The sequence below is a fragment of the Chrysemys picta genome, chromosome 12, assembly GCF_011386835.1.
Source record: "Chrysemys picta bellii isolate R12L10 chromosome 12, ASM1138683v2, whole genome shotgun sequence".
Lineage (NCBI taxonomy): Eukaryota > Metazoa > Chordata > Testudines > Emydidae > Chrysemys > Chrysemys picta.
In genome coordinates this window covers 35,568,468-35,582,937 of record NC_088802.1, presented here as the reverse complement: position 1 = coordinate 35,582,937, position 14,470 = coordinate 35,568,468, and the positions used below count along the sequence as shown (strand labels likewise).

The 14,470-nt window shown below is 56.7% G+C and overlaps 1 protein-coding gene across 2 annotated transcripts in view; it reads right to left on the bottom strand.

The window, feature by feature from the left end:
• USP43 (ubiquitin specific peptidase 43) overlaps window positions 1-14,470 on the bottom strand; it is a 177,036-nt gene that overhangs the window by 15,986 nt on the left and 146,580 nt on the right. For both annotated transcript variants that reach the window (XM_008164005.4, XM_024101740.3), the window contains exon 9: window positions 2,010-2,113. In XM_008164005.4, the coding sequence (XP_008162227.3) occupies window positions 2,010-2,113 (104 nt within the window). The remainder of the gene's footprint in view (window positions 1-2,009; window positions 2,114-14,470) is intronic.

Genomic DNA, 14,470 nt, shown 5'->3' with positions numbered 1-14,470 from the left:
CGAGCACTGGGGAACCAGGCCGGATATGAGCAGGGGGCTGTGATGTTATTGTTAGCACAACATACCAAGGAGCAGAGTTTGGAGCCTGGCCCGGCCGTGCCGGGGATCCGGACACAGCAGCCCCAGGGGGCTAGGGCATGGAAACTGGGAAGGGAAACTGACTAGAAATAGCGTGAAACTGACCATGCCCTACCTGAGCTCAGAATGGGAACAGCTTACAATAGTGCTGATCACTTACAGGGTGTTTTCTGCCTGTAGATCTAAAAATGCTTTGCAAATATGTGCCAGCATCATTAACCCCCATACGGAGTGGGAAACTGAGGCAGAGAGGGGAAGTGACTTGCTCGCAGTCAAACGGAGAGACAGTGGCCGACCCAGGGAAAGGCTCCAACTCTCCTGACCCCTGCTCGGGTGTGTAACTCCTAATGCATGCTGCCACTCCACTCCATCAGCCTTTAGACCCCAGTTAGCTCCCACAGCTCCCCGTGACGCCACTCTCACGTCAGACAGTGACTGCTGACCCCCACACGGAGTCACCACAAACAGGCAGTGGAGACAAAGAACTCATGTTCTTTCCATCTCCCAGCAGAGAGCGTCCCACCTGGGAGCCTGCAGCCAGCTCTGAGGGACACTCTGCTTGACGGATGCACCAATGAGATGCAGCCAGTGCCAATGGAACAGCCATGGCAACCGCACGACAGCAAAACCATCAGCCCCAGCCGCCGGGAGCTGGTGGCAGAGGATCGATATGTACAGCACCGAGTGCCCGGGGCAGTGAGGAGTTGCCCTGTGGAGTCCAGTACCCGGGCAGCACGGTGATGGGGCCGGTTCTCCCAGGCAGCGAGCGCAGCACAGGCAAGGGCCTGATGGAAGCATGCTGGTGCCGCCACAATGAACCTCCTCAGACACATGGGGCAAGTATCCCCAGCAAAGGCGCCCTGTTGCTGGAGGGGCTGATGGTGGGTCTCCCAGGCCTGCTGCTGCTCCCATCACATGGGGCCAGCAAGCAGCAGAACTGGGATTTCCGCTGAGGGAAAGCCCTAGCCACAGTGGGGGACTTAAGTCCTGAGCCAAGGCTCAGAGCGTCAGCGGCCTGCAGGGCATCAGACTGTAAAATACAGCTGGGCACTGACTGCGGAAGGAGCCAAGGCAGGATTTTCTTTGCCGCAAAGCAAAGACAGCGAGAAATGCTTCCAGATGAATACCATAACAAATCCACGCCCAGAGGGGCCTCACCCCGCTGCACGCCATGGCCGCTCGCGGCTTGACGGGGCAGCAGGAACAGAAGCTGGATCCTGCTGCTTCCCACGGCAGAGGCCCTGCAGTCCAGCTACAGGAGAATCTTCATGAGTGCCTAGCAGTCCGGGGCCTATGACACACAGCTGAGCAGTTCTGATCGCACCCAGCAGAGGGCAGCGCTTTCACCAACACTCTGGCCAGCTGATGACATTGCACGGTGGGAAATGAACCGTCTGAGGCACTCAGAAAGAAAGAACTGCCCGACGGAGTGCCTGCTAGTGACACTCGCAGAGTGCTCATCGGAGGCCTGGAGGCCTGCTAGGAGGTCGGCACAGGCCTCGGGTGAGGAGGCACGTGGCAGAAGGTGCATGCAGGAGGGGAAAGCCCAGCGCTGGTTGGGGAGCAGCAGAGGGTATTCTGTATGTCTCACTTCATATGAAACCTAGGCCTGGCCAAGGCCATTGTCCCTCAGCCCCCTAGGCCTGGCCCTGGCTATGGTCCCTCGGCCCCCTAGGCCTGGCCCTGGCTACTGCCTCTTTGGCCCCACAGCTCAGGCTCTCGAAATGAAAGCAGGCCCGTGGCTTCCCCCATGGCAGGGGGTAGCTGTGCGCTCCAGCCCCCTGCTCCAGGGGACACTGCGGGGCTGGGAGAGTGTCCAGCTCAGGAATCAGCGGCTGGGCTCATGCAGGGAGGAGACAGTGAGGGCTCCAGACCCGTCCCTGCTCAGTCAGCCGCTCCTAGGCCCTGTCCTGGCGGGCGAGGTCTCTTACCTGTCGACTGCAGGGTGGTAGAGCGGCCTGCCGTCCTGAGGGGAGAGGTAGCTGCATGCCACGGAGCCCCCGGCAACCCGCACCCGGAACAGGTCCCCCACGCCCTGCAAAAGAGAAGCCCCGAGGGTGAGAATCCCTGAGCTGGCGAGTGGATCCCTGACCACAAGGGGCCAGCGCCTGGCACCGGGGCTGACAAAGGGCCACAGGGCTGAGCGGGAACAGGAGGTGCCTAGGGATCAGTCAGGCAGGGCAGTGAGATGTGTGGCATGCAGACTGTGAGGAAGAGATGCATGGGGTGGCACTAATGAAAGAGCAGCCCCAGCAGAGATGCCCCACGAGGATGCCCTGCCCAGAGAACCAGCTGCGAGACAACCCCGGCTGGTCTCGGGGGCCATGGGGCCCCTCCTGGGCCAGCCTCTCCAACTTACCTTTATTTCTACAGCACCTTCCCACTCAAAGCACTTGCCAGACCACAGGAGAAATGCGGCTGCTGCTGGGGAGGAGCGCAGTCTTTGCCAGCGAACTGCTATGCCATATTTCAGAGGAAGCGTAGCCTGGTGTCTCTGGCTGACACGGCACGCTGGGGGAGTCAGGGACGCAACCAGGATAAAACAGGGCCAGGAGGCACCAGGTTAATGGCCTGATTCCTGCAAGCCGCTGCATGGATGGAGAAGGCACATTGCGTGCTGGGATTGGCTGTCTCTGTTGGAACCCAATGGCCTGCCTTTGACTCAGGTAAAAACCCCGTCCCCTCACCCGTCCCGGAAAATCAATGTCCAGAAAAAAAATCCCTGGCGTCCCCTGGCTGCTCATCCTCAGCCGCCCCCGGGGCTCACTCGTGCCGCACTTCAGAAGGTCCCGTGCGGCTGGGGGATTGACCTAGGTGACACGCTACCCGGCTCTGGGCTGACGCTGGGTTCAGTGCGTGCATTCACCTCCCAGCTGCATGGGAATTCAGGTGCTTCACCTGCGTTAATCCGGCCGGCTGAAGCAATTGAAGATCGTTGGAGGATTTCAAACACCCGGACTCCACCGGCTCTCGTATTGTGGGGACGGCAGAGGCTGAATGGTACCGCGCTGCAAAGGTTGTAAATACACGCAGCTGCTGTGCAAGCTTCTCACACCCCTCTGCTAGCATCCCTCCGAGCTGCGCTGCAGCCCCGCCTGCTAGTCCAGCCCAGGGCCCCTCCACAAGTGGGCCAGCACACCTCAACACCGAGCGGGATTTCACTCCTGGGCCCCCCTGTAAATTCGCCAGTGTGCTGCAGTCCCAAGCTGCAGCACTCCTGCCGACAGAAGCCGTGGGCCCCCACCCACAGCTCTGCCAGTGCCTCTCAGACAACCCCCAGCACTCCGAACTGCTCCCGCCCTAGCACTCTCAGACACCTCTGCCAATGCTCCTCACTCCCGACCCGCAGCAACCCCGGAGCCTCTGCTGAGCAAAGACGGAACCATCAGCTCTGGCCCTGCAGCCCCAGTCCGGGCTCTGAAATTCCCTTCCCGGGAAAACTTGCCAAGTTAACACGTGACTCGGGCTCAGCTGGAATCTGGGCCCGCTGGAATCAGTGGGAGTCTTGCCGCAGGCAGGGCTGGACTAGGGAAGCGAACTTGAGCTGGTGCGGGGTAAGAAGGCGAAGCAATGGCAGCGCCCAGGTGGCAGTGGATGAAGTTAAGGACAGGACAATAAGACACAGAGTCTCTCCCACCTCGCTCGCTGCTTTGGGCCAGCCTGGCACTGCTCATCAGTCCTAAAGTCACTTGGAAAATGGGCCAAACACAAGGTGGCTCCTCCCATCCCAGTCCACGTATAACCCAATGGGGACTGGTGGCTAGGCACTAGGATGGGATCTCTGTGTCTCTGTTTCCCCTGCAAGCTCCTCATGGCAGGGATTGTGGCCATGTGTCTGTACAACCCCTGGCTCGGCTGGGACCTCTGGATGCTACCGGAATACAGCTAGAACAGCCATCACCTGGGGGGGGGGGGGACACATACAGCGAAGCCGAAGTAAGTGCCCGAAGCCATTTGCTCAGCCAGATGGGCCCCCGGATGGATTCTATGGCGCCCTCACTCGTGATGTCTTGGGGCAGGCCCGGTGCAGAGGTGTATTTTCCAGCCCTTCCCCCTGCGCTGCTTACAGTTTCCCCATTGTCATGTGAGCGGATTCATCTGGGGCCATCTCCCTCCCCCAGTGATGATGTTTTGTCATATTTTGTCGGCGTTTCATTAGCCAATCCATCCCAGCTTTCATTACCGCCGCCGGCCGGCCCCGCATCCTTCTGACAGGGACTGTAATGAGAGCTGAAGCGGGGACAAAATGAATCCATTAGGGTGACAATATTCAGCTTGTAATCTCACGTTCCTCGAAACATGCATTAGAGACAGAGCGCGCGCCCCAGCTACACGGCCCAGCTCCCTGCAGCAGCACAGCCGTTCCTGGTGCGAAAACGGAGCAATCAAACTGCACCTTCCTTTCCAGGATCTCAAAGCACTCGCAACCACTCAAGTATTTCCCTCTCACAACCCTCTGGGAGGCAGGGCTTACGCTCCCCACTTTATTGATGAGGAAAATGAGGCACAGTTTGCAGGTTCCTCGGTTTCCCCATCGATGAGACAGGAATGACACTATTTACCCGCTTCAGCAGGTAGTTCCAAGGGTTAATTCGCTAATATTTGTACCGGACACTGACACATACAATATGAACAGTGTGTGCTGTTATCTCATAGCCTCCCGCATTCCGTCTGGGAACAAGTGCTGGAGACCTCCCGTTCCATCCCCCGCGCCCAGATTTGCTGCAGTATAAATAGCGCCTCGTAGCACAATCAATGCGCTAGGGTCAAAAGCCATTCTTCAGATGGTATGAGACACAGTCTGCTCTCAGCGACGCCAGTGCAGCCCCACTGGCTTCAAAGGGGAGAAAAGAATCCAATTTTCACCTTTTAATAGCTTTCAAGGTCCTGCACAGAACCCAGCCAGGAGCTTATAGAAAACGGAAAGGCTCCTTTATCACTGAAAGCACCTGGTCGGCCGTATTGTAGGGACGCTGCCTGCTCTCTCCCAGCACACACGGGAATGAGCTGACCAAATTCTCCACACGTCATGGGCCAGATCCTCCTTAACCCACTGACTGCAGCCAGGGCCGGCTCCAGGGTTTTTGCCGCCCCAAGCAGCCACCCCCGCCCCTCGCAAAACAAAAAACAAACAAACAAAAAAGCCGCGATCGTGATCTGCGGCACTTCGGCAGGAGGTCCTTCGCTCTGAGCTCCACGGTTCATTCCAAGCCCCAAAAACCTTCCCTGCAGGAACTGGGGGCACGTCTACACAGCAGCCGGGCGATGTCATTCCCAGCTTGGGCAGACAGACACACGCTAGCTCTGCTTGAGCCAGTGCACTAAAAAGAGCGGTGTGGCTGTGGTGGCCTGGACTACCTACCCAAGGGTGATCCCATCCCAGAGCCTAGGTGTGTACATGGGTGGCTAGCCCGTGCCACCCCCCCATGCTGCTATTTTTCAGCACGAGCTCGATGAAAGCAATCACATCCCCCAGCCGGCGGGTGGGCATATCCCACAGAAGCCGTACTGGATCGTCTTTGCACTGGGAGGGGCCGTGTGAGTTAGCAGAGCATCCTCCAGGATTCGTGAGGAACCCCATAGATGAACTCCAGAAGGCAAAGTTGCCTACAGCCATTGTGGAAGGTCCTTGCTGGCTGCTCTGAATACCTGACAGGAACAGTCGCACATGGGAGTTAATGACAGCAAAAGAAGAGTCTGGTTAGCATGCCCAGTCATGCACAGAGAACTCATCCAGCCCGTGGGCATGTACACCACAGCACTAGCCCCCATCCACAGCACACGAGGCGTTAGACTCCCACAGCTCACAGAAGCACTGCAGGTTTGCACAAGCTACTTTAGCAAGGTCCGAAAAAACTGAGGGGTGGGTTCCCGCTGCCCAAGCAGGCTGTGAATGGGATGGTCCCGTCTGGACGCAGTGACCGTGTTACACTTTCCCCAGGTACTTTCAGTCTGAATACCTGAATAGCTTTTCTATTAGATGAAGGAAAGCAACCAGCAGAGAGCGATCAAACAGACGGTCTCCCTGGCAGAACAAGCAGTATGTTACCCAGTCTATCACTCCGCACCTGCACTAAACAGAGGACAAGTCCCCATGAGAAGAGGGGGTAGACAGCAACAGAACCACATCCTCTTCCAGTTACCGCTACCTAGCCCCCAGGAGAAATGTGCAGAGACAAGGCAGATCTAGAGGGGCAGTACTAAGGGGATTGCAGAAGAGGCACAGGAAAGCTCTGTCCTTTTCCGGTATGACCTCAAGCAAGTCACTGAGGCAGGTAACTAAGTCCATAGTTAGGCACCTAACCAAATGGCCTAGTTCCCAGAGGTGCCAATTTCATCTCTGCCTAGGGCACTAGGCTGAAATTCCCCCTTCTGCACAAAGCCCAAGGCACCTCAGCAGTCCCGTGTACGCCCTGGGAAGGCTGGAGTTTCCCTTGGTCTGCCCAGTCGTAGCTCAGGTGTATGCAACAGGGAATCATGGGATGTGGGTGCCAATCTGAGGGAGGCGGGAGAGAGAAACAGCTGCCAAATGTTCACTGTTGCACCAAAGAATGGAACATTTCCTTGACGATAATATTACCCAGGATTTTGCAAGCCCCTTCCAGACCGAGGAGGATTTGAAGCTGGGCCCTCCTGGATCCAACAAGGCCATTTGCTATATTTCCCCACAGAGCACCAAAAAGTCCTTGTTTCTGGATCTATCGGAGAGGGCATCAGCCAACGGTGCAAAGAAAAGGTTGTACACCGTGCTACGGGGCTCTGCGAGCTGCTGGCCCCAGCCTTGGAATCTGAGCGCCAACGTGCACATGAAAAGCGGCAGCTGGCATCATCGCCCCTTCAGTCTGTCTTGCACGCTGGTCTGGGTGGGCTCTAGTGCTGGGTGGAAGTTCTTGTTCCAGCTGGACTGGTTCACTCGTCCTTGTGCCAGGGAAGGGCACATGGTTACTATGACGATGACCCATGCTCCTGCCCCAGGACATTATTTGGTGCTCTGAGGATCCAGGCGCTTCAGAAAATACCCCTGCCCATTTCCCTGGCATGCACCGGTCTGCAGCAGGCAGCCAGGCACTGGCTTGATTTTCAGCGCACGCAGCACCAGAGCCAGGCAGCCTCGAGGCACCGCGTGACAGATCGGTCCTCCAGCTCCACAGGAGGAGATGAAACAGCCCGAGTGCAAAGAATGACACGGATTAGAAATGATCAAAGACACCCACCATCCATCAGCACCAGGCCCAGCCACCCCTGAGACAGAGGGAACCTGGCATGAGGGAAACGGTCTTCATCTCCTGTGCAACGGGCTAATCCAGGGCCTCTGAGATACGGCAGAGGAACGGAGCCAGGATCCGGCGATTGGCCAAGTCCTAGTGAATAATGGTGAATATGATCCCGCTGACGCCAGGGAGGCCAAGTCGGCCTGTTTATTAGTGACTCTTTTTTCATCGTTCAGCCAGCTCTGGCTGGGGCAACGGGAGCCCCCGGCGGGGTTCTCCCCCCTCAACTTTTCCAACATCTCCTGGGGGAGACACTCCAGGAGACGGACGGCTCATTCATGGCCTGTGATTGCTCCACCCTGCTTAGTGCTGGACACACGCCGAAATGTTCCACGTGTCTCCGAATGCAGCCGAATGCCTTTGGCTCGGACATCGCATGAGACGGCTAGGAAAGTCCCAGCCACTTAAAGACCATGTGGCTTGTGCTAAATCCTGACTAACGGGCAGGCAGCCTTTGAAACAGATTGGACTGTCCTGGTATGGCCAAGCTTCACCTGCTTCCAGGTCAACACAGCTGACGGGTCTGACTTGCCCACCCTGATGTGTGGCACTGGTGTGAGAGGAGAGCCAGGCTCTGATGGCTCTAACCAGCCCTGATGTTTGGGAGCCAAGCTCTACGACTGGCCTCTGACTCTGCAATGCACTGAGCCAGCAGAGACTCTCAGGTGAAGAGCAGCTCCCTGGACATGGCAAAGGGGCACCCGCGAGCACCGAGCAGCGGAGTCAGGTCTGCCTGTGCTGTGCCAGAGCTGGGGCTGACGAGAGGCCTTCAGTCCGACGCCTGTCGCCAGCGCGTTTCTGAGCACAACAAGGCCCTTGAGTTAGGGAGAACATTACTGTAACTCAGATGCCAGCTGATGCGTTGCTGGTGGATTGGGCCAGGCTACCCTGCCCTCCTCGTGGGCACCAGGAAGGTCCTGTTCTCCCAACAAGCAAACTGCACGGAAAGAAAGTAAGAAGCTTCCCCCTCCCCTGGCCAGGATGTGAATATTCAAAGACTCACGCTGTGCCAGCATGAATATGTATGAGCCTGAGGCAGAGAGGGCTCCGCAAGGCATATAGTGCAGCTCAGAAATACACGGCTTTCCCCAAATCCCTGCCCGTAATTAGAGCAGATGTCAGCCAGCTAAGGGCACATGGGCTGGACCTGTGCTGCTGGCCGACTTCCCAGCGCAGCCAGCTAGGAATGCAGCCCTCGGCCTGTGTCGGGGCACACTGCTCTGCTCCTGCCTGGGGAGAAGGCTCTGCTTCACCGGAGCGATGGTAGGGGAATGGGATCAGAGGAAGGATGGTCCAGTGGTTAGAGCACTAGCCTGGGTCATAGGGGACCTGGGCTGAATTTCCTGCCCCTGATTTCCTGTCTGACTATAGCCAGGTCCCTTAGTCTCTCCGTGCCTCAGTTTCTCACCTGTAGGACAGGGATAGTTGCACTGTCCAGCCGTACAGGAGTGGGTGAGGACGAGTACGTTAAGGATTGTGAGCAGCTCAGATGCTATGGCAATGGGGCCAGAGAAGTGCCCTGGACAGAGGGGGCAGTGCTCGGATTTCCACAGGACGGCAAAACCCCAGCAGTTAGGGGGACTAGACCCTCAGAGATATGGGATGATCTTTTGCACCCCAACCCACACACGAGATGAGTCCCAATGACTTTACATAGCCCACAGTCTCCTGCCAGCCATCGCGCTGTGGCCCCCATGGTATTTATCTGTGGGGGTTGCATACCGGCCTCCACACGTGAATCGCCAGCAGTGGGTATTGTAGGGAATGGGCATCTCCCCACGTGTCTTGGTGGCTAAGCCACTGACCCCCAGTTCCCCCCCCCCCCCGCCGGGCTACTGCAGCCTTCTCCTATCTGCTCTTCCCAGTACCCACCACAAGCCACCACCAGGCTGCCCAAAATGTCACGTCAAGATTGTCTTCTTCACCACCACCATCACCCCCCCACACCTTTGCTCCCTCCGCTGGCTTCCTGCTGCCTTGTATATCAAGCTCAAATGCCTTGTCCTGGGCTCCAAGGCCCCGCCCCATTGTGCCCTGCCCCACACCTCTGCCCCATCTTCTGCCGCTTGCCCCATGGGACAGGTGGTTTCTGGTGCACCTGGGAAAGCACATCCTGATCTCTCACCCCCTCAGGACGAAGACTGGGATTGCTGCAGGGAAATTCCCCACTCCCCAGCCTTATCCCAAAGGTGGGGGCCCAGGGGACACTTAGCCCTGGCAGACGCTCATGCCCATCTGGATGGGCACTGAGAACATCAGGGGCAGTACACTGCAGTTCCCCAGCCCTTGGTTTGCATGGACAGTCTGTGCGTGGCAAGGGCCAGGAGCCCCACACCCAGCAGTGCCCGCTACATCGCTGCCACCAACCAGGAGTCCTGGTGCGTACTTTCCCCCGTTATTTCTAGTCCAGTAGCACCTTGAGGCCCCATCTGAGTTCAGGACCCCACAGCACTGGGCAGCCACACAGCAAGAGACAGGCTCTGGCCCAGAGACAAGGGCCGGAGAAGGGGTGTTACTGTCCCCTTCATACAGATGGGAAATTGAGAACAGACTAAGGCCCAGACCCTTGAAGTACGTAGGCACCTAACTCCCTGGGCCAAAGGGATTTGCCCATGGTCACATGCGACAAGGGCCAGGCAGACAGCCTGGAGAGTCCCCCAATCCCCAGCTCAGTACCTTAACATCCTTCCCGTCTAGTAATTACTTGTCCTAGGTGGCTGGGGTCCCTCCGTCCTGGCTGGGACTGCACTGAAGTCACTGCGGCTGGCCCCAGCCTCCCGAGCTGCAGACAGCCTCTTTCCCGCAGCAGATGAGTGAAGAATCTGCCTTAAAGCAGCCAGTCTTTATGTCACGCGCGGTCTGAAGGGGCCTTTAACCAGTCACCAGCAAGTCAGCCAAGCGTGAGGGGAGACGGACTCTATCCTCTCCCACCTCCCGCATCCCCGCAGCCCTGCTGCCAATCCCCTTTGCATGCCTGCCCGCTTTTCCATGCCATCTGTCTGAGGAGTGCTGCCGAATCCCAGCGGTGAGCCCCATGCAGCTCCCGGCCCACGAAAGCAGCGTGCGGCTGGCAGACTTTGACAGCTTTGCCGTTGGCCCGCTCGCCGGCACTTCATTAACACGCCTTTCCTGCCGCTCACTCGTCGACTTCCATCTGTCTGGAAGCTGGTGAGGGGGGAAGGCGAATTACAAAGGTTAATCGACCTTGCGTACTATCTGACAAGCGCCTGCCCAGAGCAATTGCACGGCTGAGGGGAGAGGAGCAGAAGCAAAGGAGAATGGAGGGAAGAGGGAGTGGGAAGAGGGGTGTGAAGAGAATCAGAGAGGATTCAGAGGGAGGGGGCAGGCGAGGACTGCCCAGAGGCCCCGGTGATCTTCCTGGTGACCCACAGCTCATGGCATTTTACACTGTACTCTGAACAATCAGCTTTCCCTGGGTTTTGGGTCCACTCAACCATCAGCCCCAATCTCCAGCCAGGCAGGGGCCTTTCCTGGGGCTGGATTATCTCCTCCCAAATCAGCTTGCATTCCCTCAGCCGCCTATGCCCTTCCGGGTTCCTATGGGAAACAGAGCTGCCCAAACGCCATGACAAAGGAGATCTTCTTGAGAGACCAGCACACCGCCCGTAAGCAGCCGCACAGCCAGACAGCCTCATCCCATGAGCTATTCAGGCCCGCCGTGCAGAGCAAGCATCCAACCTTCGGGCGTTCACTCACCGCTCCCTGGGCTGGCCCTGCATTGGTACATGGATAAATCTCAACCCACGGAGGCCCTGGGGGAATAACGGTGCCCCATGGCACCGCTCCCTCTAGGGCACCTCTCCTGGCGTCAGCCCCTCTCCCAGCATCAGCTCCTCTCCCTGCATCTCTGCTTTTCTTTTGTCTTTTTAATTTTAGAATAGCCCCGGGGCCATGTTTCAAATCAGTGCTAGGGGGCTTGTCCTGCAGCCAGCTTGGAAGCCGACCCAGCTGGGTTGTGTGTGTAAAAGGTAACTTGTGCGTGCACTGGAGTGTGTCGGGATGGATGGGGTGAGGTTCTCCGGCCTGTGCTGCACAGTAGGTCAGAGATGATTTAATAGCCCCTTCTGGCCTTACAATCTATGAAATTCCTCTTGTCTTACCAAGAAGCAGATGCTGATTAGGGACATGGGTCCATGGTTAACCCTTTCCTTCACCCTGGACAAGATGAATGGCCCATGTTCTCTCCGCCAAGCTGCTGTGTAGCAGGACCCGATGACATCATGCCAACCCCCCAAACAGTTGGGGCTGTATTGTATCCCTATGGACCATCACTTCACAGGGCCATAGAACTCACAACACTTGCTCTTCACTCCTGGGTTATGTCCCTGCCTTGCGCAGACAGATGAATACCAGACTGTGGGATTGATTCCTACCTAGGTGACCAGATGTCCCGATTTTAATAGGGACAGTCCTGATTTTTGGATCTTTTTCTTATATGGGCTCCTATTACCCTCCACCTCCATCCCGATTTTTCACATTTGCTGTCTGGTCACCCTATTCCTACCCATGGCACTGATTGGAGGTGGTTCGCTGCTCACTTGGGGGTGCGGGGGAAGGAGGGTGTTGTGTTAATAAGCACATTGTTGGGCGCTTCTCCAGCCCCTGTAGTGGCCCAGCCAGCTCTCACGTGCCTCCCACTGCAGCCTCCTGCTGCCCTTTACAGGACAGTTACCCTGATCTCTCCCAGCTGTGGCTCATTCTGCAATCAGGGCTGGCTGGCCTCAGCCCTGCCAGCCGTAAGGGGTGACCCACACTGCTGCAGCCCCCCTCACCCTCTGAAGGGTGTTTCTCCTCCCAGCACCCCGTGCAGGAAGGCTGTGCCAGGATCCCCATTCGACACCAGAGAGAGAGCGGAATGCGTCCGGGCAGCACTCCAGCAAATAGCTGGGAGGGGCATTAAGGAGCATTTCATCTGACTGGCAGCAAAGCACTTCCTAGGTGAGCTCGGCTGGCCAGAGTCTGCCCGGGGAAGTGGTGGAGACCCCGTTGCATGAGAGCTTTACCACAAGCCTGGATCCCTCCGTGCCCGGAACAATGGAGCCCTCAGCAGTAGCTGGGAGGCACCTTGAGTTACGAGAGCCACGTGGAGCCCCTGGGCCACATCCACTTGGGGTACTCGGGAGGCCGCAGTGGAACAAAGTGCTCACAATCACACCCTCCCATTGCCTGGGGCAGGGGATACATCCAGACAGCTCTGCCCCACTGCCCCTGTCCGGGGGGCTCTGACTCAGAGCACCCAGAAGGCAGCCCTTCCTGGCGGACCACAGGAGGGTAGTGTGGTGCTGCTTGCTGCCCTCCTCCATGCCACTTTGTTGGGGCGTTGCAGGGTGCAGTGAGCGAGCTGCTTGGGCACGGGGGCCAGACCCTGGCTGTGTCTGTTTCCAAACCGCCCCTTCGCTGGCTGACCGCAATCCTCTTCAGCCGAAAAGGCCTCACACACCCTGTAACAAACAGCAGGTGACACAGGACCGTGTTCCCAGCCCGAGCCCTCCAGGGCTGCAAGGTCACTCCGGCTCCTGCTGGCCAGGATGCTGAGGCTGGACCTGCTGGAGCCAGGGGCTGCACCGCAGGCAGACGCTGGGGCTCTCCTCAGGCATCCCTTGGGCTTGCTGCCACACGCCCATGGATGCTAGACAGTGTTGTAATTACTTGCACTCTAGGGCTCCCCAGCAACCGGACAGGGCTCCCGCCCCCACCTGGCTCCCAGATCCTACGCTCCGGTACTTTCCTGTTACTCCCAGCACAGGCCTGGACCGGGACTCAGGAGACCTGGCTTCTATTGCCAGCTCTGCCACTGGTCTGCTGGGTGACCTTGGGCAAGTCACTGCTGAGAAATCTGTGCCTCAGTTTCTCCTCCCACCATTTATCTGTCTTGTCTGTTTACATTATAAGTAAGTAAAAAAAAATTGTTTTGGGTCAAACTAAAGGTCTCCTTGAGATTCCAGCTTTTCTTTACATTTTAAAATGTTTTAAAAATAAAATTAAGGGGAATTCGGAATGAAAAGCTGTTTCCATCAAACAACTGAACAGTTTTGTTTTGAACACGTCAAAGTGAAATGTTTGGATTTTTTCATCATTTTTAGGTGGTGGGTTTTTTTTTCACTGAAACATTTGCCAAATCGACACAAACTCAGGAAAAGTTTTGGTGATGGCGAATCTGCGTTTTCCACCAACCGTTGGGTTGAAAAATGTCGCCCAGCTCTCCTTGCAGGCACTAGCGATAGTTGGGAGATGATAGAGGAGTTGATGTGCTGGCTTGTGTGACCAGGCTGATGGCACAGAAAGCACATTCGAGGGGTTAAAATGTGCGGGTTACTAACTCTGCACTTTGGCTTCATTCTTCCCTTAGCATTCCTGATCTAGCAGCACTAACCTCCAGCTACAGTGTAACCAACGGTAACGGGCATTAATTCAGCACCAGCTGTTGAATCAATGCCCCCTGAGCACTGGGATCCCTCCCTGGTTACTGCCCTCCTGTGTTTGATGCACCGCGGGCTGGGATTCTGCACAGCAGAAAGTGCAGTGGGAATTAAAACCTCTTCCCTCACTGGGCTCCCAAAGGTAGAATTGAAAAATACCCAGGCTGGCTCCGAAATGATTGGAACAGGGCTTCTGGCCTTACGTGAGAACCGCAGAAAAACCGCAGCCACCCAAACTACAGAGACAAATAAACACATTTAGGAAACCGCACGGGGCACTTCAGGCCCTGCTCCTCCCCCAAAAAACTGTCTGTGCTGAGCTGATACCTCTGGTCACTCAGGTTCCTTTTTTAAAAACCAGAAAAACAACACTGGTTAAACTGAATGGAGAACTCACGAGCTTTTTTTTTTTAAAGCAAAAAGAAAATGATGCCGACCTCTTATACAGAGCTTTGCACCAGTAGATCTGAAAGTGCTTCACAAAGGAGCTTCTCATTACAGCTACCTAACAGGTGGGGAAACTGAGGCATGGAACCGTACAGAGATTCTCACAAGGCCACCCAGCAGGCCAGTGCCCAAGCTGGGAATAGTACACAGAAATCCCAGGACTCTCTCTACTAGGCAGCCCTGCCTCTCTAAAAGAAAAGAGAATCAAACTGCTTGGGAGTTCATTAACCCGGT